This window comes from Ursus maritimus, unplaced genomic scaffold, assembly GCF_017311325.1.
Source record: "Ursus maritimus isolate PB19 unplaced genomic scaffold, ASM1731132v1 scaffold_24, whole genome shotgun sequence".
NCBI classification, from domain to species: Eukaryota; Metazoa; Chordata; class Mammalia; order Carnivora; family Ursidae; genus Ursus; species Ursus maritimus.
Genome location: NW_024424897.1, coordinates 33543293 through 33570966, shown reverse-complemented (window position 1 = coordinate 33570966; position 27674 = coordinate 33543293). Strand labels below are relative to the sequence as shown.

At 34.6% G+C, this 27674-nt stretch overlaps 1 protein-coding gene across 1 annotated transcript in view; it reads right to left on the bottom strand.

Annotated features, from left to right (window-relative positions):
* The window catches only part of BRIP1 (BRCA1 interacting helicase 1), a 179914-nt gene that overhangs the window by 88501 nt on the left and 63739 nt on the right, over nt 1-27674 (bottom strand). Inside the window, exons 11-14 of the mRNA XM_040640924.1 lie at nt 15196-15350; nt 11324-11489; nt 11066-11206; nt 7854-8015 (exon numbers count right to left, since the gene is read on the bottom strand). Of these exons, the coding sequence (XP_040496858.1) occupies nt 7854-8015; nt 11066-11206; nt 11324-11489; nt 15196-15350 (624 nt within the window). The remainder of the gene's footprint in view (nt 1-7853; nt 8016-11065; nt 11207-11323; nt 11490-15195; nt 15351-27674) is intronic.

Genomic DNA, 27674 nt, shown 5'->3' with positions numbered 1-27674 from the left:
TCTCTCTCCCTCTACCCGTCCTGCTTGTGCGCACTCTCTCTCTCTAAAATAAATAATCATTTTTCAAAAATTAAAAAAGAGAAAAAGATAAGGAAGAGAAAATACATTTATAGTACTGCACTATATTTATTAAAAAAAAAATTGACATATAATTGTACCTGTGCAGTTCAAACCAGAGATGAGGGGCACGTGCATTGACTTTCTCTAGACCGAGAATTTGCTGCATTCAGTTATTAATTCTAGTAGTTTTTTTGATTCCTTATTATTTTATAAGTACATAATCACGATGTCTGAGCAAAACCAATTTTATTTTTTTGAACTCTTTGTAACTTTTATTTCCTGTTTTTTTCTTACTGTACTAATACAGTACAATGTTTAATAGAATAGAAAACAGACATCTGTGCCTTTTTCCTGAAAGTGAGCAAAAAAGCATTCAGTCTTAGAACATTAAGCAGGATGTTAGCTGTAATTTTTTCACAGATACCCCTTTATCTGATTGTTCCTTATTTACTAGAAGGTTATATTATGAATTGGCATTAAATTTTGTAAAAAGTTTTCTCTATAACTTTTTAGATGAACATGTGGTTTTTCTAATTTATTCCATTCATGAACTGAATTATACTGGTGGATTTTTGAAGCCTGAACTATTATTAGCTTCCCAGGCTAAATCTCACTTGGTCATGATGTGATACTTTTTATACTAAGGGATTATATTTATCAATTTTTTAGGCCTGTGTTGGTCCATAGTTTTATTTTCTTGTAATGTCCTTTTATTTGGCTTTGGTATCAGAGTTATGCTTGCCTGATGACATGGGAAGTGCTCCCTCTTCCTCTATTTTCTGAGTTTGGGTAATATTGGTATTTTTTTCTTGATAGAATTAACCAATAAAGACATCTGAGCTTACAATTCTCTTTGTAGAAAGGTTTTAATTACTACTTCAATTTGTTCAACACATATGTTATTTGAATTATCTGATTCTTGTTGAGTCAATTTTGGTAATCTGTGTCTTTCAAGGAATCTATCCATTTCATATAAGTTGTTTAACTGCTTGGCATAAAGTTGAAAATATCCCTTTATAATCTTTTTAATTCAACAGAATCTATAATGATATTCCCACTTAATTCCTAATATTGGTAATTTCCCTCCTCTTTATTTCTTGACCAGTTTTGCTAGATTTTATTAACTTTATTAATACATTTTAATAATGAGTACAGCTCTTGGTTTCATTGATTTGTTTCTGTTATTTCCTGGTTTTCTATTTTATAGATTTTTGTCCTTTGTTATTTCCTTTCCTCTATTTAGTTTGCATTTATTTTCCTCAGAAATTCAGATTATGATTTTAAGATCTTTCTCTTTTTTCTAATAAGCATTAAAAGCTATAAATTTCCCTCTAAGTATAACTTCAGCTCTACTATATAAATTGTGATGTTTTGTATTTCCCTTATCTCTCAATTCAAATATTTCTAGAAATAATGGCTGAAATTTTCCCAAATGTAATGGAAGCAATGAATCTACAAATCCATGAAAGCTAATGAGTTCAATCTGAATAAATCCAAAGTGACCTATACAAAGATACTTTGTAATTAAACTGTCAAAAGATGAAGAGCAAAATAAATACATAAATAAATGAATAAACAGATGCAAGAGAGAAGCAACTCATCTCATCAAAGGATTCTCAAGAAGATCATAAGCTCATTTCTCATCAGAAAACTTAAGAGGCCAGAAATCAGTGACCTCTGCTAAAGAAAAAATACCAGCCAGGAATTCTAAATCTGGCAAAACTGTCCTTCAAAAATGAGGGAGAAGTTATGACATATCCAAATAAATAAAAGCAGAGAGAGTTTATTACACTAAACCTTTTGAAATGAATGGATGTAAAACAGTAACTTAAAATGGTATAATGATATAAAGATCTCTAGTAAAGATAAAAACATGAAAAAAGATAAAGCCATTGTTCTTGCAATTTTGGTTTGTAACTCTATTTTTAATTTTCTACTGGATTTAAAAGGCAAATGCATAAAAAATTATTATAAATCTTTCTTGTCGGACACACATGTATAAAGAAGTAATCTGTGATATCAATAACAACGGAGAGATGGAGCTGTTTAAATGTGAAGTTTTTGTGCAAAAATTAAGTTGATATCAATTCAAATCAGTATGTTACAACTTTAGGATGCTAATAGGGAATCTCCATTGTAAGCACAAAGAAAGAATCTATAAAATATACACAAAACAAAATAAGAAAGCAAAATATATAACTACAAGAAATCAACTAAACAAAAAAGAGGGTGGTGATGGAGAAAATAAGGAACATAGAAGTTGTAAAACATACAGAAAACAAATAACAAATGGTAAAATGGATTTAAAAAGATGCTTCAACTATATATATGTATATATATAAACCATGACCAAGTGGGATTTATTCCCAAAATTAAAGAGTGGTTCAACATATGAAAATCAATGCAACACACAGCATTAATAGAATGAAGGACCAAAAAACACATGATTATTCTCAACTGATACAGAAAAAGCATCAACGACAAAAAACAGTCAATAAACTAGGAATAGAAGGAAACTTCTTTAACATTATAAAGCAATATATGAAAAACCCACAGCTAACATCACACTCAATGGAACAAGTCAGGGATGCCAGTTTGTACCACTTCTACTCAACATAGTAGTTTAAGTTCTAGCCAGAATTATCCAACAAGGAAAGGAAATAAACGACATCTAAATTGGAAAGGAAGAACTAAAATGATCTCTGTTTGCAGATGATATGATCTTATAAATAGAAAACGAAAGATTTCCCATCCCCCCCCCCACCAAATATAAAGCAAATAAATACAGAAAAGTTGCAGGATACAAAACCAACACAGAAATATCAGTTCCCTTTCCATACAGGAGCAATGAACAACTGGAAAAGGAAGTTAAGAAAACAACCCATTTGCAACAGCATAAAAAAATACTTGGAAATAAATTTAACCAAGAAGTTTAAAGCGTTGAATCCTGAAACTACTAAACATTGCTGAAAACAGTTAAAGAAGACATAAATAAATGGAAAGACATCCCATGTTCATGGATTGGAAGAATTAATATTATTAGTAATACTACCAAAACAAAATACAGATTCAGTGCAATCCCTATCAAAATCCCCACAGCATTCTTTTGCAGAAAAAGAAAAAAAAAATCCATCCTAAAATGCATTAGGAATCCTCAGGAACTCCAAACAGCCAAAACAATCTTGAAAAAGAACAAAATCAGAGGATCTATACTTCCTGATTTTAAAACTTACTGCAAAGTTAGAGTAATTGAAAGAGTAATGGCATAAGGATAGATTTATAGACCAAGGAACAGAATAGGAAGTCCACACATAAGTCTTTGCATACATGGTTAATGGGTTTTCAACAAGGGTACCAAGCCCATTCAATGAAGATAGGAGAATCTTTTCAACAAATGATGCTGTGAAAATTGGGTAGCTACATGCAAAAACAAACAAACAAACAAACAAAAACACCCAAAAAACAAAGTGGACCCATACCTCACACTATATATAAAAATTATCTTGGGGTGCCTGGGTGGCTCAGTTGATTGGTCCAGATCTTGGTTTCAGGTCAGTTCGTGATCTCAGGATCGTGGGATCAAACCCTGTGTCTGGCTCCGCACTCAGTGCAGAGTCTGCTTGTCCCTCTCCGTCTGCTCCTCCCCCCATTCTCTTACTCTCTAAAATAAATAAATAAATAAAATCTTCTTTAAAAAAAATCTCAAAATGGCTAAAAAATCTAAATGTAACAGCTAAACTATTAAGCCCTTAGAGAAAATATAGGGAGAAATCTTCATGATACTGGATTTAGCAATAATTTATTGGTTATGACACTAAAAGCTGAGATAACAAAAGAAAAAATAGACAAACTTGATCAAAATTTCACAATTTATTACATCGGAAACCGGGGATGTACTGTATGGTGACTAACATAATATAATAAAAAATCATTATAAAAAAAAAATTTCACAATTTAAAACTTTTATGCATCAAAGAATACTATCAACAGAGTGAAAAGACTCTCTGACCCTCTCCTCTATGGTCTCCCTGATCTGCGCCCCAGCCCCATGGCCCCGTCCCTCTCTTCTCTGTGGCAGTTTCATATTTGCTAAGACGAATTTGCTCATTAAACATTTTGTTGTATTTTACTTTAAAAAAAGGGGGGGGAGCACCTGGGTGGCTCAGCCGTTATGCATCTGCCTTCGGCTCAGGTCATGATCCCAGGGTCCTGGGATTGAGCCCCACATCGGGCTCCCTGCTTGGCAGGAAGCCTGCTTCTCCCTCTCCCACACCCCTTGCTTGTGTTCCCTCTCTCACTGTCTATGTCAAATAAATAAATAAAATCTTAAAAAAAAAGAATGAAGATAATATTTCTAAAGCACAGATCTGATAAGGGATTAATATAGAGAACATATAGAGAACACCTACAACTCTACAATAAAAACAACAAAAACCTGATTCAAATATGAGGAAAGGACGTGGTTGGACATTTCTCCAAAGAAGACACACAAATGGAAAATAAGAACAAAAAAATATTACTAATCATTAAGGAGATGCAAATCAAAACTACAAGGAGGTATCACTTCATACCCATTAGGATGGCTATTATCCAAAACACAGAAAATAACGAATGTTGGCAAGGATGTGGAAAAATGGAAATCTTTATTCAATGCTGTTTTCTAAATCTAAAATTGTACAGTTGCTGTGGAAAACAGCATGTTGGTTCCTCAAAGTTATACAGAATTATCATATGATACAGCAATACCATTTCTAGGTATATACCCTAAAGAATTGAAAGCCAAGGGCTCAAACAGGTATCTGTATATCACTGTTCATAGCAGCATTATTCACAATAGCTAAAATGTGGAAACAACCTAAGTGACCACTGACAGATGAATGGATAAACAAAATGTGGTACATACATAAAATGGAGTATTATTCAGCCATAAAAAATAAAATTCTAATACATGCTACAATATGGATGAAACCTGAAAACATTATATTAAGAGAAATAAACTAGATACAAAAGGACAAATATTGTATGATTCCATTTCCATGAGGTACCTAGGACAGACAAAATCTTACAGACATACAGTAGAATAGAGATTACCAGGGACTGCAGGTAGAGAATCTGGGGAGCTACTATTTTATAGTCAGAGAATTCCCATTTGGGATGATTAGCAAAAGTTGTAGAAACGGACAGTGTTTATGGTTGCATAAATTGCAAACATATTTAATGGCATTAAATTGTACACTTAAAATGGTTAAGATGATACATTTAATGTTATGCATGTTTCACCACAATTTTTAAAAAAGAAATAACAACAAATATCAGAGGAATAGGTCAAAGATTTGAGAAGCCTCTGAGGTATAGAACTGAAAAGTGGGAACTGAGGCAGGGGATGCTGTTTTTTCATTATAATCTTTTATTATTTAATTATGTAAAAGAATTACTTTCATAAATTAAATTTTTAAAGCTTAAATTATAATTCAAAAATGAAAAACTGGGAAATTTTTTGATGTGTTTTATAGAGAATTAATATCCACGTGATCTATTAAAAGTTCATACAAATCAATAAAAGATACAGTATAAAGACAATAAATTAGAAAATAAGAAATAAGCAAAACCCCCAGAGAACTATCAATCCCTACTAATAAAAGAAATAAACTAAAACCGAAACAAAATACTTTTGAAAGCTTATTTTCTGTATCTTCCCATTCTCTTTTTAGTTGAAAAGGTAGAAGCAGAAAAATAATCCATTTGTCATGCCAATTTATAAATCTGCTAAAAAGTATACTTAAATGTTAGTCTCTGTAGTCACCCAATAATCAATCATCAATTTCAGTAAGTATAAATTACTGTGCTAAATCTATTCCAAAAATTAAATTTAGGAGGTAACATTACTTTTATATTTGGAGTAGTTACTTTTCTTCTACCAAGTGATATATTTCACCCAAATATATTAAGAATTAGAATATATTTTTAAACTGCTAAGACTGGCTAATGAAAATTTTATTATTTGAGAAAACTGGTACCAAAAGATATGGTTCATTATTCAACAGTCTGTTTCTTCACTGTAACTTTTTCAATGGCAATTATATTATTGACAATTTTAATAACTTTATATTAGATTTGGTTTTCCTCTATATACACAAAAAATAGAAACAAACAAAAAAACCCACCAAACTCCTTCCTAGCATATAAAGAATCATTCTTACCATGTCTTTGAAGCCTAGCAGAATATGAAATTTTTCATTTACTCACTGGGCATTTCTGGCTCACTTTCTGGGATTCTGACTGAGATTTTACTTTTCTTTAGTTCCAAGCTTAATTATTAGTTTTCCTTAACATAGCTGTTTGGTTTTTCCCACACTCTGGGATAAATATTGCTTTCTATTAAGAATTTTTAAGATGTTTACGCCCATTTTACTTTCAGATGTTCTTGTTAAAAAAAAAACAACCTATCTGATTAAATTTCTTCTGAAAGCAATTCCTTCAGTTTATCTACAGGAAGACTAATTTACTGTCTTTTGCTAACAAAGTATGTGTCTTAGTCCCCTTTGGGCTGCTATAACAAAATATCTCGAGTTGGACAGCTTTTAAACATAAGAAATTTATAACGTATAGTCCTGGAGGCTGGAAAATCCAAGATCAAGGCACCAGCGCAGTCACATTTGATGAGGGCCCTCTTCCTGGTTCATAGTTGGCACCTTTTCTCTATGTCCTCACATGGTGGAAGGGGCAAGGTTTCTCTCAGGTCCTCTTTTATAAACATTAATCCTAATCATAAGAATTCTGACCTCAGGACTTAAGCACCTCCCAAAGGCCCCACTCCTAGTATCACCATCTTTAGGAGTTAGGATTTCAACATATGAAATTTTGGAGGACACATTCAGACATAGAAGTATGTATATAAACAAAAAGACAGTAGGAGAGCCAAAACTTATCAGTATTGCCATTCAGATATATTACTTATTCATGCTACATATATAATTTCCTATGAGAAAAGAAAAAGGAATACCACTTCTCTACATTGGAATTTAGCTTGGATTTTGATAATGTATTATTTTATTCTCAGGAATTATATGTGGTTTTAATGCTTTGAATATTAGGCCTAGATACACTATATAACTCAGTTTTACACAAGAAAATATTCTTAAAAATCAGAATCACCTTATTTTTTTTTTAAGATTTTATTTATTTATTTGACAGAGAGAGAGAGAGAGACAGCCAGTGAAAGAGGGAACACAGGCAGGGGGAGTGGGAGAGGAAGAAGCAGGCTCCCAGTGGATGAGCCTGATGTGGGGCTCGATCCCAGGACTCCAGGACCACGCCCTGAGTCGGAGGCAGACGCTTAACGACTGAGTCACCCAGGCGCCCCATGAGCCACCCAGGTGCGCCCAGAATGACTTTAAAAGCAAAAAAAATACCTAGCCAAATACATGAAGTAAAAAAGACGAGTAACAAAGGAAGTCTGACTTTAAATTCAGATTAATGAAACATTCAAAAGTATAATTTATGAAAGTGAAGAATGTTTTCCTTCAACTATGAAAAAAATCAAGGTATCCCTAAGAATAAAAATAACGTACACATACAGTCTTTATATAACTAACATTGCTTGAAGACTTTTAATCTCTTAGAGTTTCAAGTAAAACAGTGATTGAACAATCAATATCTTAATCAGTAAATAAGTAAAATTATATATGATGTTTAGAAAACGAATTCCTCTGTTGCTTCTGAACTCTGGAAGCTTATCAGGGTAATCCTGTGTGATTTTTTAAAGGCAAAAGAAACAATGAATATTATCTTACCTTGTAAGATGGCAAGAAACACAAAATTCCTTGGCTCACAGTCTGACACACAGATAACAAAAGTTCTCCCACTTCATCCTGGAACTCAAATGTTTCTGTGTGCTGGAAGGTGGCACAGAGATTCCGACCCTTAGGGCCTGACCCAATGGTGCCCACCCAAACCTAGAATATAAGTATGTCATATTAGAATCATGCCTAACCTACACAGACAAATTAGCATTTAGTTGAGAGCTTTAATTATATGTATGTCAAAAGAAGATCAAGCAACAAGTTTAGAGGAAATTTATTTTTGAATTGTTGGTGTTTTTCTATTACTATTAATAAATTATATATATACATATATATAATTTATAGAAATTTTACTTTAAGCAGACCACTGACCACATACGATAAAAGCAAAAAGTTTTACTTATCTATTTCCTCAATAACTTTGCAAAACTAAACATGTAAAACAATTTTGTGGGATGTGAACAAATGAAATGAATAAATCAGAAATGATGCCAAACTCTTAGAGATGAAGGCCTGTACAATCTGCTGTAGATAAGCCTCTAAGACTCAACTATGACAAGAGCTAAGTATATTCAATATGAATATATTTAACAAATTTGCAAACTCACTGATGCTCAAAGATCTATAGTCCTAAAATATGAGATCACCAAATTTTAGTTACTTTCAATTGCTCTACATTCAATACAGACCTAGCTTTAGTATACTTAATTTGACTAAGAGAAAGAAAAAACTTTATTAGTAATCTAAAGACAATAAAGACTTCAGATTGTTGAAAAATATAATAGTCCTATATTTTCAAATGATGTATGAGATTGAGGTACATTATGCAAGATGACATCTGATGGACACCAGTTTAACCAACTTTTAACTAAATGATTAACTAGTAATAAGACAAACTGATATTAAGTGTTTCCTGACATGAGGCAATGGGAAGTAACAATATCATCTATACAGTAATGTTACCAAACTGTTTAACCTGAATCTTATCAAGAAGAAACAATCATATAAAATCCAGATTACAAGACATTCCTCAAGATACCTGCTGACTTGAATTCTATAAAAATGTCATGAAAGATAAACAAAGACAAAAAAATAAGTCAAAAAACAGTTTTAAAGACTAGTGATATTAAAGTCAAATATAATATGCAATACTTGATTGGAACTTGGATCAAGAATAAAAATAAACAGGTATAAAGACATTTTGGAAATAACTGCAGAAATATAAATATTGACACTATTGTACCAATATTACATTTCTTGAGTATGATCATGGCATTGTGGTTATGTAGGATTATGTACTTGTATTTTTTCCAACGATTTATTTATTTATTTATTTATTTATTTATTTATTTATTTGAGAGAGAGAGAGAGAGAGAGAGGCAGAAAGGCAGAGAGAGAAGGAGAGAAAGAATCCCCAAGGTGAACCCCACACAGGGCTCCGCACTGGGTATGGGGCCTGCTTGGGATTCTCTCTCTTCCTCTCCCTCTGTTCCTCCCCCATTCCTCTCTAAAAAAAAATAAAAATAAAAATATTTTTTTTATAATAGAAAAACTCAAAAAAAAGCCAGAGTTTACTCTTTAAAAAGATTAATAAAAGCGATAAACTCAAACTGACACTGATTAAAAAAAAAAACCCATAAAACCAGAAAATACAAATTGACAATATCAGGTAGGGATAAGGAGAACATGACTACAGAGTTCACAGATGTTAAAAAATAACAAAACACTTCACAATAAAAAATACAATTTTAAAGTTGGGAGGAAATATTATAATAGAATTCAACTGAACAATTAGCATTTTTACTATCATAATCCATTGACATTACAGGTTAAGTGGGCTTTCGTGTACTAGATTGAGAACACAGAGCCTATAACAACATTCTTATGAGAAAATATATGTTAAATTTATTAATAACTTCCCATATTTACTTGAACCTCTAAAAAAGTCAACTTAAAACTATAGAACATAGAGTGCACTTGTTGTGGTGAGCACCAGGTATTCTATGTAAGTGCTGAATCACTAAACTGTACACCTGAAACTAATATTACACTGCATGTTAACTAACTGGAATTTAAATAAAAACTTTTTTTAAAATGTGGAACATATATTTTTCCTTCACTATTGTTTATAGCAATGTCTCTAAACAGGAGCACTCTGGCACTACAGAAAGCACAATTCTTAGTTATATGGGAGCTTAACATTCAAGGCCCCCACCTACTAAATATCAGTAGTTCCTCCCAAGTAATTGTGTAAACTAAAATGTCCTTACACATACAACTTGGTTGAAAACAGCTTTATGGGGACCTGGGTGGCTCAGTCAGTCGAGCGTCTGACTGCAGCTCAGGTCATGATCTCAGGGTCCTGGAATTGAGCCCAGCATCAGGCTCCGTGCTCCGCAGGGAGTCAGCTTGTCCCTCTCCCTCTCCCTCTGCCCCTTCCCCTACTGGTGCTCTCTCTCTTTCAAATAAATAAATGAAATCTTAAAAAAAAAAAAAAAGAAAAGAACAAGAAAACAACAGCTTTATAAAGAACTAGAATTGTGTTAGGGGCACAGGCGATGCTAAGTATGTAGCTAGCCACTTTAAATTACTTCATTAAATAAAGCAGAAGGTAGATTGACAAACGATAATTTCAATGTTCCTAGGAAATTAAATAACATTTATGTGGTATTATTATATATAACACATTAAAATCTTAAGCTATAGGACTCATGAGAGTACTTTTAATTTGTTTCAGATATTCAAACATATGCTGAACAATTGCTAACTAATGCCCGGTATTAATCTAGGTGCACTGGAAGAATGGGGACATAAAAAGAAGACTAAGGATATACCACTGTCTGTTGGAAAACAGGAACACACGAACAAATAATTATGCAATAGGAACTATGGTAACCACATTAAATTTTTGTTTTGTTTTTAATTCTCATTTTTAAAAACCTAAAACATACTTCAAAGAAGAAATTGCAATATAATCTTTGCATCTAAAGTGTATATTTTTACTCACTGAACTGAAGGAATGCTATTTATCAGTGTTGCCTTTTGTTGGCACTACCAAACAGTTGACAGATTTTTCTTTTATTCTAAAGCTAAAATGTTGAATTTCCTATCAGGATCTGTTAGTATTTCAGGTACCTTCTGATTTTCTTTATATATAATTATATTGAGGTAAAGACTGAGAGCCTTCAAAAAAACATACTAACCTGTGAGTTATTAATGACATGATTAGCCTCCAGTTGGATAGTAAATGTAACACCAAGTTCTGATGAAAAGGATTTCATTGGTGATAATGTCCCAGATGTCAAAACAATTGTCCAAACTTTGCCATTAATATCTGAAAAAGCCTAAAAGGAAACAATATTAGATATATAAAATCATCTTTACAAGAGTAAAACATATTTATTTAATTGTTGGTATTAAGCAAGATGACAGAATTTTCATTTACAACATGATAGGCTTACCACAGCTGGATTTAAGCACCAAAAGTTTAGCACATGAACTGCAGTTTTCTGTCTTGAACGTTTCTTATTTTTTGCCAGAGCAAAGAATCCATTTTTATCTGAAGTATCAATCTGATTTATCCAAGAATAAGTCTGTTGAATAGCAACTTTATAATCATCTGCAAATCTGGATGAAAATAAAATGGTAATTAAATGGCAAAACCTTATGAAATACATAATGTCCCAGCTACATACAATACAAAACTGATTAAATTAAAACTAAATCGAGAGTTCTGGTATCTTCCCACTCAAAGATAACTTCTTCCCCACCAACAACCCCAACCGCTAATTAAATTCAGTAATTTTGATAGAAAATGAGCCATTAAATCTTACAATTAACTTCCTCTTACAGAGGTTAGATATTGTCTGAACATCCATCCCTCACCATTTCCCATCCCAATGTTCAAACAATACATAAATCATGGCAAAGCCAGAATTAAAATCCAGGTCTCCTAACTCCTAGTCTAGAGTTCTTTGCACTCTGTGTTACACTATCAGTCATGAAATAGATAAGAGTTATATAATGCTAAGCGAAATAAGTCAAGCAGAGAAAGACAATTATCATATGGTTTCACTCATTTATGGAACATAAGAAGTAGGAAGATCGGTAGGAGAAGAAAGGGAAGAAGAAAGGGGGGGGGGTAAACAGAAGGGGGAATGAACCATGACAGACTATGGACTCTGAGAAACAAACTGAGGGCTTCAGAGGGGAGGGGGGTGGGGGAATGGGGTAGGCTGGTGATGGGTATTAAGGAGGGCAAGTATTGCATGGTGCACTGGGTGTTATACGCAAGTAATGAATCATGGAACTTTACATCAAAAACTAGGGATGTACTGTATGGTGACTAACATAATATAATAAAAAAACATTATTATTAAAAAAAAGAGTTATCCTTAAGGAAACTAAACAGTGGAGTATACTTTCTTATTACATGAGAAAATGGAAAGAATTTTTACTGAAAGTTTTAAAAGTTTAGGAAACTAGTTATGAATTTTAAGTTCCTTTAAAATATGGGTTTTGGTCTTCATTAACTTTTAATGAAGGTATTGATCTCTGTGATCCCATCCAACTTGTAATTTTTTTCCATAAGAGGCTATACACACACACACAAAAAGAGGCTATGCACACTTCAGCTTAAACAGAATAAAATATGGTATTCTCTATCCTGTCCTTAACAATAATATTGACTGTTAATTTCACCTCTAGAGAGATCAGATCTCAAAGTTCAAGTTAGGAACCCTACAATCCTTGGAGAGAATTTTATAAAAGTACTAGGAGCTAAAAACTACAAAACATTTAGAAGAAAACACAGGGAAGAGTTGCCTGCTTGGCTCAGTTGGTTAAGCATCTGCCTTCGGCTCAGGTCATGATCCCAGAGTCCTGGGATCAAGCCCCAGGTCAGGCTCCCTGCTCAGTGGGGAGCCTGCTACTCCACCTCCCTCTGCTGCTCCCCCTGCTTGTGTTCTCTCATTGTCAAATAAATAAATAAAATCTTAAAAAAAAAAAAAAAGAAGAAAACATAGGGGAAAATCTTAATGATACCAGATTTGGCCATATTTCTTGTATATACCAAAATGCACAAGCAACAAAAGAAAAAATAAACTGGACTTCATCAAAATTAAAAAAACTTTTGTGCATCCAAGGGCACTATCAGAGAGTGAGAAGATAACCCACAGAATGGAATATATGTATAAAACATATATCTGAAATGGGATTAATATGTAGAATATACAGGTAACTTTTACAACTCAACAACAACAACAACAAAAACAACCAAATTCAAAATGGGCATAGGACATGAATAGACATTACTCCAATGAAGACATGCAAATGGACAATAAGAACATGAAAAGATGCTCAACATCACTAGCCATTAGTGGAGGGTGGAGTAAATCAGAACTATAAGCAGATACCACTTTATATCCATTAGGATGGCTATTATCCCAAAAGCCAGAAACAACAAGTACTGGCAAGGATGTCGAGCAACTAGAAATGTTGTGCATAACTATGGGAATCTAAAATGTGCAACTGCTATGGAAAATAGTATGTTGATTCCTCAAAAAGTTAAATACAGAATTACCATATGATCCTGAAATTCCACAGCTAGGTATTTATTTACCTGGAAGAACTAAAAGCAGGGACTCAAACAGATACTCGTACATCAATGTTCACTGTAGCATTATTCACAATAGAAAAAAGGTGAAAATAATCCATATGTCCATCAACATAACAAGGGATAAACAAACTATGATATATACATACAATGGAATCTGATAATATTCAGCCACAGAAAGGAATGGCATTCTGATATATGTTATGTTACAACATGGATGAACCTTGAAAACATTATACTAAGCGAAATAAGCCAGATGCAAAAGAACAAATATTATATGATTCCACTTTATAGGAGACACCTAAAAGGGGCAAGTTCATGGAGATGAAAGAAGAAAGGTTACCAGAGGTTGTGGGAAGAGGGAAATGGGAAATATTGTTTTATGGGCATAGAGTTCCTGAAAAAGTTCTGGGAATGGATAGTAGTGATGGTTGCACAACCGTGTGAATATACTTAATGCTACTAAAATGTACACTTAAAATGGTTAAAATAGACAAGACAAGAAACAACAAATGTTGGAGAGGATGTGAAGAAAGGGGATCCCTCTTACACTGTTGGTGGGAATGCAAGTTGGTACAGCCACTTTGGAAAACAGTGTGGAGGTCCCTTAAGTTAAAAATAGAGCTACACTATGACCCAGAAATTGCACTACTGGGTATTTACCCCAAAGATACAGACGTAGTGAAGAGAAGAGCCATATGCACCCCAATGTTCATAGCAGCATTGTCCACAATAGCTAAATTGTGGAAGGAGCCGAGATGCCCTTTAACAGATGACTGGATTAAGATGTGGTCCATATATACAATGGAATATTACTCAGCCATCAGAAAGAATGATCACCCAACATTTCAAACAACATGGACGGGACTGGAGAAGATTATGCTAAGTGAAATAAGTCAAGCAGAGAAACACAATTATCATATGGTTTCACTCATTTATGGAACATAAGAAATAGCAGGAAGATCGGTAGGAGAAGGAAGGAAAGAATGAAGGGGGCGGTAAACAGAAGAGGGATTGAACCATGAGAGGCTATGGCCTCTGGGAAACAAACTGAGCGCTTCAGAGGGGAGGGAGGTGGGGGATTGGGATAAGCTGGTGATGGGTATTAAGGAGGGCACATATTGCATGGAGCACTGGGTGTTATACGCAAATAATGAATCATGGAACACTACATCAAAAACTAAGGATATACTGTATGGTGACTAACATAACATAATAAAAATTATTATTAAAAAAATAAAATAAAATGGCTAAAAAAGTAAATTTTATGTTATGTGTATTTTACCATAAAAAAACTGGAACCAGATAGTACTATAATTTAATACGGGATTGAGTGAGGGGAATTAACTGTTTTTCATTTTCCATGTTTCACTAAATAGAGGCTTTAAGCAATAAGACTTTCTGACACTGGAACAAACATATCTAAAACTATCCTTAAAACCTAAATGTTTAAGTTCAGTCATATACAATTATAAATTTAATAGTGCATTAATGAATAAAATGTATCTAAAATATACCTACTTTTTTATTTCAATACTCATTTTCATTAATAAAGACTAATTTTAATTGATCTAAGTCTGTACCAACGTTATTATAAAACAATATTTATACCACTTCTTTACAATGAAACTAGGTACTCACGCAACTTAAACACATGCTAGCACCCAATAAAACTAATATTTTTAAGAAGGAAAATACAAATCATATATATTTACTAACCTGCTATTTTGCCTAAAAAGATAGTCAAACACCATAAAAAGTCCTTTGAGCATTATTTGAGTTGAAGCACTAATAATCGGTACTATTCTTGACTCCTCTTTACCATGAATTGGTAAGACTTTTTCTTCTTTTTGAAGGACAGCAGAAAAATGTCCCTGTAAGAAATTACCATTATTAAGTACATTGCAGGAAATGGGAAGAGAAAAACAAACTTCTTAAAACTATAAAACCCAAATGAAATACACATTGAAATTTTAGGCAAACATTATTACTATACAAGTGCTAACAGTATGTTTTAAATTCCCACATTATTCTCTCAATTGGCACTCTACACAAAAGTACATCTTTAAGTCTCTTATACCACCAAACATACACTTTACTTACCTATTCTCACAATACAGTTATATCATAATTTTTTAAGTCAATATTTATTTTAACAAATTGTGATTACATATACATTGTTATAGCTAACCCATATATAATGTACTATAATTATATTTCCTTTCTTTTGTAACATTTACTTTTCATTTACTTTTTCCGAGTGTTTATGCTTAAATCAGCCTTTTTAATAAATTATCACTTGTTAAAAAAAATAAATAAATTACCATATATTCCCAAATTCTCTTCATAGTCAAAGACACTTTAACAGTAAGTTATACATTTAGAAGGCTCATTACTTCTTCAGGCAATCAGGGCCCTTCAAAAGTATTGAACTAGGCACGCCTACCTGGCTCAGTTGGTAGAGTATGCAACCTTTGATCTCAAGGCGTGAGTTCAAGCCCTATGTTGGGCATAGAGCTTACTTTTAAAAACAAACAAACAAAAAACAGTAAAAAAGGACTAAATAAAAATGTACCAAATGGTTTCTCCAAAGAGCTTTAAAGAGCTGATATGCCACCTAAATGCCTGAATTACTTCCAGGTAGTATTCCAATGATGAGAATAATATGACTGTATGACAAGCAAAATTTTTTAAATGATTCAAGGAAACAATACATGCTAAATACAAAATATATAATAACTGGCTCATTTGTTTTTATGTGGCTTGTAAGTTTTAATGTTCTGAAATCAGATAGCAGTGACAGTTGCATAATTCTGTGACTATACTAAAAATTACTGAATTGTATACTTCAAAATGGTAAATTTTATGGCATGTAAATTATATCTCAATCAAGCTGTTAATAAAAAAATTAAAATAAAGAATTTTAAAACAATATAGTAGACATATTACCAAATGATGCAACAGTAGTAATATAGTCTCTTTTAAGTAGCAATAAGACCAGGATGCCTGTTTCACTGACTGTGATAAAAAAAGCACTGGAAGTTTAAGCCAACAAAGAATTAAGTAGAATGTGATGGAGTTGGAAAGAAAGAAAATTGTCATTTCTTCTAGACAGTATAATTACATAGAAAATTAAAGAATCCATAGACAAACCTATAAGATAGTTCAGCTAAGTGGATGGCTACAAGATATATAAATAAAAATCCACTACCGTTTTTATAGAGCAATAACAACTAGAAAATACAACTTTTTAAATATACCATTTGAAAAGAAACAGAAACTTTAACTTACTTAGGAATAAATCTACCCAAAATCCCAAAGACTTTTAAAAATAAAATAATAAAATTTTATTGACAGATATAGGACATAATAAATGAAGAACATTATACATCTTGTTTGTGAATGGGAAAACTCCCATATTATAAATACATCAATTCTTTCTAAATTCAGTGAAATTCCAACCAAAATTCCAACAGAATTTTTCATGGAAATTTACAAGCTAATTCTAAAATTCAGCCAAAATCATCCCAAAGGAAAAGAACAAAGTGAGGAGATATGCCCTACCAGATATCAGCATTTTTCTAATGCTAGAGTATTTAACAAATATGAGTGTAGATCACAGAACAAAGTCCAGAAATTCACAAATAAACAAAAATCAGATATGTGGCAGAAGTGTCACTGCAAATCAGAAAGAAATGGCTGAACTATTTAGTAAATGATGTTGAGAAAATTATCCATACAGGAAATAAAATGAATTCCCAACCTCACAATTGAAACAAAAATGAATACTTGGCTGATTTTATTAAGAAAAAAATAACACTTTTAGAAAATGTAGCACAAGATAAGGAAAGACTGCTTAAACTCAAACTCAAATACAATTAATGAAGAAAAAACACTGATAAATTTGAATGCACTAAAAAAAAAAAAAAACTTTTAGAAAAATACTCCATAAAGAAACCATAGATACAAGTAAGCAACAAAGAATTAGTATTTAGAATATATAAAGGAAATAGCGACATATAAAAAGATATATTTTCAAATATGTTCATAACAAAATTGTTTCTTATTCTGGGAAAGCTGCCAACAACTTACAATTCAAATGCCAGATTAATCAAGTAATTTAGAATACATGCACTCACAAAAATGCTACACTGCAATGAAAAATCATGTGAAAGGGGTACCTGGGTGGCTCAGTCGGTTAAGCCTCCAACTCTTTGTTTCGGCTCAGGTCATGATCTTAGGGCCATGAGGTGGGAGTCCCACGTGGGCTCCATGCTCAGTGCAGAATCTGTTTAAGATTCTTTCTCCCTCTGCTCTTCCTCCCCGCCCTGACCCCCATTCTCTCTCTCTAATTAATAATTTTAAAAAATAAAAATCATGTGAAAGAATCTTTATTAAAATAGTGCTCAGTCAGTTAAGCATCACACTCTTGATTTCAGCTTGGGTCATGATCTCAGGGTCTGGAGATCAAGCCCCCAGCAGGTTCCATGATCAGTGGGGAGTCTGCTTGAAATTCTCTCCCTCTCCCTCTGTCCCTCCCCACCACTCGCACATGTGCTCTGTCTCTCTCTCTCTCTGAAATAAATCTTTAAAAAAAACAACCCAGTACTCAAAATATACCATTAAATGAAAAGAGGCTACAAAGAAACATGCATCATATCAGAAATCTATTTATGTCAAGTAAACATATGCATAAAATAAGATAGATGGATATAAATCCAAAAGTTAATGATCATCTTTAAGTTTATGAGTTTTCTTTTTCCGTTGTGACTTTTGTATTTTCCAAGTTTTTTCCTTTGACATATATTTATTTGTATATTTTTATTAAATTATAATATATATATAATGCACTAGGCTTAAGCATACAGCTCACTAAACACACATACACACACATATACACATCCATGTAACTAACATTCACTCAGGACATAAAACATTCCTTGAATTCCAGATGGTTCCCTTTTGCCCTTTCTCAAGCCAAACTGCCGCTGACCCCTGCACAATAGTAACCAGTATTCTGAATTCTACTAGCGTAATGATGTTAATCCCCTCTTAAATCATAAAAATGAAATCATACAGTTTATACTCTTCTGTCTGGTTTCTTTTACTCAACATTATGTCTGTTAAGATTCATTTATATGAACAGTGGTTTATTTTTTACACTGCTGTCTAGTATTCTACTATATGAATACCTCACAATTTATTTATCCATTTTACTAATGATATGAACCTTTATTTTTCTTTAAAGAGTTTATTTGTTTATTTGACAGAGAGAGAGACAGCCAGAGAGAGAAGGAACACAAGCAGGGGGAGTGGGAGAGGAAGAAGCAGGCTCCCAGTGGAGGAGCCTGATGTGGGGCTCGATCCCATAACGCCGGGATCACGCCCTGAACCGAAGGCAGATGCTTAACGACTGAGCCACCTAGGCGCCCCATATGAACCTTTAAAATGCAAAGTTTATGCAAAAAATCAAGGGAAGATGTCATAATATGGACAATACTTATAATACCACATTGCATTTTAAAAATGCAGGGCAAAAATTATAAGTATAGTCTGATTAAAATACATTTTCAATACTCATATGCCCAGAATGCTAATGATAATCATGGTAGCCATAGTTCCTATCTGTTTTGGTTCAAAAACCTCTTTAAGTTCATATGAGGAAAATTAAAAAACTCTGATAAAAGCAATCTAAGATCCGAACAAATGGAGAAATACTCTCTGTTCATAGATAGGAAGACTCAATATTGTCCAGTTGTTAGTTCTTCCTAGTTTGATCTATAGATTTAATGCAATCTCAATCAAAATTCCAGAAAGTTACTTTGTGGATATTGACAAACTGAGTCTAAAGTTTATTTGGAAAGAAACCAACCAAAATAACTAACACAATACTGAAGAAAGTCAGAGAACTGATACTACCTGACTTCAAGACTTACTAGAAATCTACAGTAATCAAGACAGTGTGGTATTAGTAAAGGAACAGACAAATCAATCAACGGAAAAGAATAAAGAGCCTAAAAATGGACCCACAAGGATATAGTCAACTGATCTTTAACAAAGGAGCAAAGACAATCCAATGGAGAAGGGTGGTCTTTTCAACAAATGGTGATAGAATAATTGGACATCTACATGCAAAGAAATGAATCTAGATGCAGATCTTCTATCCTTCACAAAAATTAACTAAAAATGGATCACAGACCTAAAATGTAAAATGAAAACTCTAAAACTTCTAGAAGAAAAGACAGAAGAAAATCTAAGTGACTTCAGGTTTGATAGTGAGTTTTTAGACACAATACCTAAACCATGATCCACCAAAGAAAAAACTGGTAAAGCTGAACTTTATTAAAACTAAAAACTTATGTTCCATAAAAGATACTGTTAACAGAATGAAAAGACAAGCCACAGACTGGAAGAATATATGTGTAAACACATATCTGATGAAGGACTTGTATACCAAATGTACAAGAGAACACTTAAAACTCAACAACTGGAAGACAAAGAACCCAACTGAAAAGCAGGCAAAAGATTTGAAGAGCCATCTCACCAAATAAGATATATAGATGGCAAAAGAACATGTGAAAACATGTTCCACATTAAATGTCATTAGGGAATTGTATATTAAAACAATAATAAGGTACTACTATATATATATACACATATATATAATACATATATATATAATATATATATAATACATATATATATAATACATATATATATAATACATATATATATATAATACATATATATATATATACACATAAATATATTATAATGGCTAGTACTCAAAACTCTGACAATTCCAAATGTTGGCAAGGACGTATAATAACAGGAACCCATATTCACTGATGATGGGAATATAAAATAGCACAGCCACTTTGGAAGACAGCAGTTTCTTGCACAGCTAAAAAGAGTCTTACCATACAATACAATAATTGTACTAAGTATTCACTCAAATGAGAAGAAAGCACATCCACACAAAAATATGCACACAAATGTTTATAACAGCTTTATTCAGAATTGCCCAAACTTGGAAGCCACCAGTATGTTCTACAGTAGGTGAACGGATAAAAATGGTGTGCATACATACAATGAATATTGTTTAGCAATAAAAAGAAATGAGCCATCAAGCTATAAAAAGACATGAGGGAACTTTAGTATGATTCCAACTAAATGGTATTTTGGAAAAGGCAAAACTATGGAGTCAGAAAAAAAAAATCACTGGTTGCCAGAGGTTTAGCAGGGGAAATGAGTTATGGTGAAGGGATGAGTCAGTAAGTGTGGCACAGAAGATTTTTAAGGCAGTGAAAATAACTTGTATGACACTGTAATGGTAGATACTGACTTCGTTTTTATCAAAACTCACAGAACTGTACAAAACAGAGAATGAACCGTAATGTGAACTACAGACTTTAGTTAACAATAATGTAACAATATTGTATCAAATGCAACAAATGTACTACATTATTGTAAAATGTCATTAACAGGAGAAACTATAGTGTGTGTCTGTGTGTCTGTGTGTCTGTGTGTCTGGGGCTGAAGGTATATGAGAATTCTGTACTTTCTGCTCAAATTTTTCTGCAAACCTAAAAGAACCACACTTAAAAGCAAAGTCTATTAATGTAAATAAGTAATTAAGAACAAGAAAGAAAAGAGGATCGGACGAGGCAAGATGGTGGAAGAGTAGGGGACCTCATTTCATCTGGTCCCTTGAATTTAGCTGGATGACTATCAAACCATTCTGAACACCCATGAATTCAGCCTGGGATATAAGAAAATATATCTAGAACCCTACAAGTAGAAAAGCAACTGCTTTCTGCAAGGTAGGAAGTGCAGAGACATGAATCTGAGGGGAGCTATCGGAAGATAAACAGAGGGGGGAGGGAGCCTCAATAAGCCCGCTACCGGAACGTAATATAGCCCCAGAGGGCAAAATTGGAACCCGTAGAAATCTGCTCCAGTGAGAGACATCCCTGTCTGAAACGGGCTCAGGGGATGAAAAGGGCAGAATTCCAGGTGGGTCAGTGTGGTCTCAGGATCCCCGGAGCCACAGAACTAGTGGGGGAGCCTGAGCCAATAGAGTGCCCAAGCAATAGAGCGGGGAAACTGGTTACAGTCAGCAAGCCCAGGAAGGAACTCTCAGCTTGAGTCACCAAAAACTGCGAGCCGGGCCGATCGAGTGACCACTCTCTGCCTGAGCACCCTGAAAAGACTGGAACGCAGGGACCATCTGCCACTGGGAGGGGCGAAACAGGTGCCCATGATGGGGCAACAGCTCTCAGGGCAGCCCACAACTGCTCTCAGCCCCAGGGCACACAAAGGGCAGTAACGCAGGTCCCTCAGACTACCCCTGGGAGGATTGCTGTGGGCATGCACCACAGGAGTCTGTGGAGTTTGGCACACACAAAAGTGAAGACTGTTTGTCCCAGAGGGTTTATTGAAGAGGGGGGACCACGATCTTTCGGCTCTCAGGCTGGAGATCAGGGCACAGTCATTTTTATTCTGATTCTCTAAAGAGGCGCAGAAAGCCTCAGGGAACAAAAACCACACAGAGGACCCGCTTACACTAAGCCCAGTCCCTTGGCAAGGGGCAGTGAAATTCTGCCCAGGCAAAGATACCTGAGAAGCAGCACAGCAGATCCCTCCCCCAGAAGATAACAGCAGGAACAGGTGCACAACTAGTTTACGGATCCCACAAAACTGTAGAACTCCAGCACTAGGGGAAAATAATATATAGAACTTGAGGGTTTTTCTCATGATTTGTTTATCTTTCAGTCTAAAATTTTCCATTTCTTTTTTTTCTTTTTTCCCATTTCAACTAGTTTCTTATTTTACCGACTCTTTGTTTTTAAGTCACTTTTTAACTTTTATTTTTTTACATCTACATTTTATAGATACATGCTTCATTTTTGGCCTTTTTCACTCTATTCCATTTTATTTTGTATACATATAAGTTTTGCTTTCTTTGCCATTTTGGGATTTAGTGACTTCTAACACACACCAAAATTCACTCAGGAACAAGTGGATCACGCTGCTTTGTCCACCCTGTGAGATTATATATAGTCTCCCTTCCCCTACTCCCGTTTTTTCCTTTTTCTTCTTTGTTTTGTTTTGCTTTTGTTTGCTTTTCTGTTTTGGTTTCCGATCACTTCGGATTTGTCTGGTGTGTATTTTGCTTGGGTCATGGTTGGTATTTTTGATTCTGCTCACTTGCTTACCCATTCTTCTCCAGGCAAAATGACTAGGAGGAGGAATTCACAACAAAAGAAAGAACCAGAGGTAATGTTCTCTGCCACAGATCTAATTCATATGGATATAAGTAAGATGTCAGAGATGGAATTCAGGATAACAATTATAAAGTTAATAGCTGGGCTTGAAAAAAGCATAAAGACAGTAGAGAATCTCTTAATGCAGAAATGAGATCTAATCAGATCAAATGTAAAAATACTATAACCGAGATGCAGTCTAAATTGGATGCACTAACAGCTACAGTGAATGAGGAAGAAGAGAAAGTAAGTGATCTAGAAGCCAGGCTGATGAAAAGGAAGGAAGTTGGGAAAAAAAGAGAAAAACAACTAATAGTCCATAAACAAAGGCTTCAAGAAATTAATGATGCCATGAAACATACCAATGTCAGAATTATTGGGGTGCCTGAGGGAGACGAGAGAGAGAGAGAGAGTGCCAGAAGGTATATTTGAGCAAATCATAGCTGAGAACTTCCCTAATCTGGGGAAACAAGCATTCATGTCCAAGAGGCAGAGAGCACCCCTCCCAAAATCAATAAAAATAGATCAATACCCTGACATATAATAGTGAAGCTTGCAAATTTTAGAGAAAAAGAGAGAATCCTGAGAGTAGTTCAAGACAAGAGGCTCCTTACCTACAGAGGGAGGAACACAAGACTAATAGCATCAGACTGATCCACAGAAACCTAGCAGGCCAGAAAGGGTTGGCATGATATATTCGGGGTACCAGATAAGAAGCACATGTAGCCAAGAATACTTTATCCAGGAAGGCTGTCATTCAGAATGGAAAGAGAGATAAAGAGCTTCCAGGACAGACAGAAACCAAAAGAATATGTGACCACCAAGCCAGCCCTACAACAAATGTTAAGGGGGATCCTGAAAATGAAGAGAGAGCCCAAGAGTAACATAGAGCAGAAAGAAACAGAGATAATCTACAGAAACAGGGGGGCGCCTGGGTGGCTCAGTTGATTAAGCATCTGTCAGCTCAGGCCATGATCTCAGGGTCCTGGGATCGAGCACCAGGTCAGGCTCCCTCTCCCTCTGTTGCTCCACCCCTGCTTGTGCTCTCTCACTCTTGCTCTCTCTCAAATAAATAAATAAAATCTTTTTTAAAAATCTACAGAAACAGGGACTTTACATACAATACAATGGCATTAAATTCATGTCTTTCGATAGTTACTCTGAATGTATATGGATACTCCAATCAAAAGACAAAGGGTATCAGACTGAAAAAAAAAGCAAGACCCATCCATACGCTGTCAACAAGAGATCCATTTTAGACCTAAAGACACCTCTAGACTCAAAGAGAGGGGGTGGAGAACCATTTACCATGCCAATGGACCTCAAAAGAAAGCTGGAGTAGCAATCCTCTTATCAGACAAATTAGATTTTAAATGAAAGACTGTAGTAAGAGATGAAGGACACTATATCATACTTAAAGGGTGTGTCCAACAAGAAGATCTAACAGTTGTAAATATTTATGCCCCCAACATGCGAGCAGCCAAGTATATAAACCAATTAATAACCAAAGTAAAGAAACACACTGGTAATAATATATTAATAGTAGGGACTTCAACACCCCACTCACAGCAATGGACAGATCATCTAAGCAGAAGATCAACAAAGAAATAAGGGCTTTAAATGACACACTGGACCAGATGGACTTCATAGATATATACAGAACATTCCATCCTAAGACAACAGACTATCATTCTTCTCAAGTGCACATGGCACTTTCTCCAGAATAGATCACGTACTGGGTCATAAATCAGGTCTCAACTGATATCAAAAGATTAGGATTATCCCCTGCATATTTTCAGACCACGATGCTTTGAAACTTGAACTCAATCATAAGAGGAAATTTGGAAGGAACTCAAACACTTGGAGGTTAAAGAGCATCCTACCAAAGAATGAACGGGTCAACCAGGAAATTAAAGAGGAATTTTAAAAATTCATGGAAACTAATGAGAAGGAAAACACATCTGTTCAAAACCTTTGGGATACAGCAAAGGTGATCCTAAGAGGGAAGTACATTGCAATACAAGCCTCTCTTAAAGAATTAGAAAAAACTCAAATACACAAGCTAACCTTACACCTAAAGGAGATGGAGAAAAAACAACAAAAAAAGCCTAAACTCAGCAGGAGAAGAGAAATAATAAAGATTGGAGCAGAAATCAAGGAAATAAAAACCAGAGGAACTTAACAGATCAACGAAACAAGAAGCTGGTTCTCTGAAAGAATTAATAAGATCGATAAACCACTAGTCAGACTTATTCAAAAGAAAAGAGAAAGACCCAAATTAATAAAATCATTAATGAAAGGGGAGAGATCACGACCAACACCAAGGAAATATAGAAAATTTTAAGAACATATTATGAGCAAATATATGCCAACAAATTAGGCAATCTGGAAGAAAATAGATGCTTTCCTGGAAACTTATAAACTACCAAAACTGAAACAGGAAGAAACAGAAAATCTGAACAGACCGATAACCAATAAGCAAACTGAAGCAGTAATCAAAAACCTCCCAAAAAACAAGAGTCCAGAGCCAGATAGCTCCCCAGGGGAATTCTACCAAACATTTAAAAAAGAAATAATAGGTAGTCTACTGAAGCTGTTTCAAAAAATAGAAATGGAAGGAAAACTTCCAAACTCATTCTATGAGGCTAGCATTACCTTGATCCCAAGAGCAGACAAGGACCCCATCAGAAAGAATTACAGACCAATATCCCTGATGAATATGGATGCCAAATACTCACCAAGATACTAGCCAATAGGATCCAACAGTACATTAAAAGGATTATTCACGATGACCAAGTGGATTTATTCCTGGGCTGCAAGGGTGGTTCAACATTTGCAAATCAACGTGAATATCATTCTCAATGGGGAAATGCTGAAAGCTTTTCCCTTAAGATCAGGAACATGACAAGGATGCCCACTCTTGCCACTATTTTCAAAGTACTAGAAGTCCTAGCATCAGTAGACAACAAAAAGAAATAAAAGGCATTCAAATTGGCAAAGAAGTCAAACTCTCACTCTTCGCAGATAACATATTTTATGTGGACAACACAAAAGATTCCACCCCAAAATTGCTAGAACTCATACAGCAATTCAGCAATGTGGCAGGATACAAAATCAATGCACAGAAATCAATTGCATTTTGTATATACACTAACAATGTGACTGAAGAAAGAGAAATTAAGGAATCGATCCCATTTACAATTGCACCAAAAACTATAAGATACCTAGGAATAAACCTAACCAAAGAGGTAAAGGATCTGTACTCTAAAAACTACAGAACACTTATGAAAGAAATTGGGTGAGACACAAAGAGATGGAAAAACATTCCATGCTCGTGGACTGGAAGAATAAATATTATTAAAACGTCTATGCTACACAGAGCAATCTACACATTCAATGCAATCCCTATCAAAATACCATCGACATTTTTCACAGAGCTAGAACAAACAATCCTAAAATTTGTATGGAACCAGAAAAGGCCCCAAATAACCAGGGGAATGTTGAAAAAGAAAACCAAAGCTGGGGGCATCACAATGCCTGATTTCAAGCTATATTACAAAGTTGTGATCATCAAGACATGGTACTGGCACAAAACAGACACATGGATCAATGGAACAGAATAGAGAACCCAGAAATGGACCCTCAACTGTATGGTCAACTAATCTTCGACAAAGCAGGAAAGAATATCCAATGGAAAAAAGACAGTCTCTTCAATAAATGGTGCTGGGAAAATTGGACAGCCACATGCAGAAGAATGAAACTGGACCATTCTCTTACACCATACACAAAGATAAACTCAAAATGGATGAAAGACCTAAATGTGAGACAGGAATCCATTAAATCCAAGAGAACACAGGCAGCAACCTCTTTGACCTCGGCCACACCAACTTCTTGCAAGACACATCTCTAAAGGTAAGGGAAACAAAATAAAAAATGAACTAATGCAATCTCATCAAGATAAAAAGCTTCTGCACAGCAAGGGAAACAGTCAACAAAACTAAAAGGCAACCTACAGAATGGGAGAAGATATTTGCAAATGACATATCAGAGAAAGGGCTGGTATCCAAGATCTATAAAGAACTTACCAAACTCAACACCCAAAAAACCCAAATAATCCAGTCAAGAAATGGGCAGAAGATACAAACAGACATTTCTTCAAAGAAGAACTACAAATGGCCAACAGACACATGAAAAAATGCTCCACATCACGTCATCAGGGAAATACAAATCAAAGCCACAATGAGAAACCACTTACACCAGTCAGAATGGCTAAAATTAACAAGACCAGAAACAACAAATGTTGGCGAGGATGTGGAGAAAGGAGAACCATTCTTACACTGTTGGTGAGAATGCAAGCTGGTACAGCCACTATGGAAAACAGTATGGAGGTTCCACAAGAAGTTAAATATAGAGCTACCCTACAACCCAACAATTACACTACTGGGTATTTACCCCAAAGATACAGATGTAGTGAAACGAAGGGGCACCTGCCCCAATGTTCATAGCAGGAATGTCCACAACAGCCAAACTGTGGAAAGAGCCAAGATGTCCTTCGAAAGATGAATGGATAAAAAAGATGTGGTTTATATATACAATGGAATATTACTCAGCCATCAAAAAGAATGAATACCTACCATTTACATGGACATGGATGGAACTGGAGAGTATTATGCTAAGTGAAATAAGTCAATCAGAAAAAGACAATTATCATATGGTTTCACTCATATGTGGAATATAAGAAATAGCAAAGAGGATCAGAGGGGAAGGGAGGGAAAACTGAATGGGAAGAAATCAGAGAGGGGGACAAACCATGAGAGACTCTTGACTACGGGAAACAAAATGAGGGTTGCAAAAGGGGAGGTGGGTAGGGGGATGGGGAAACTGGGTGATGGGCATTAAGGAGGGCATGTGATGTAATGAGCACTGGGTGTT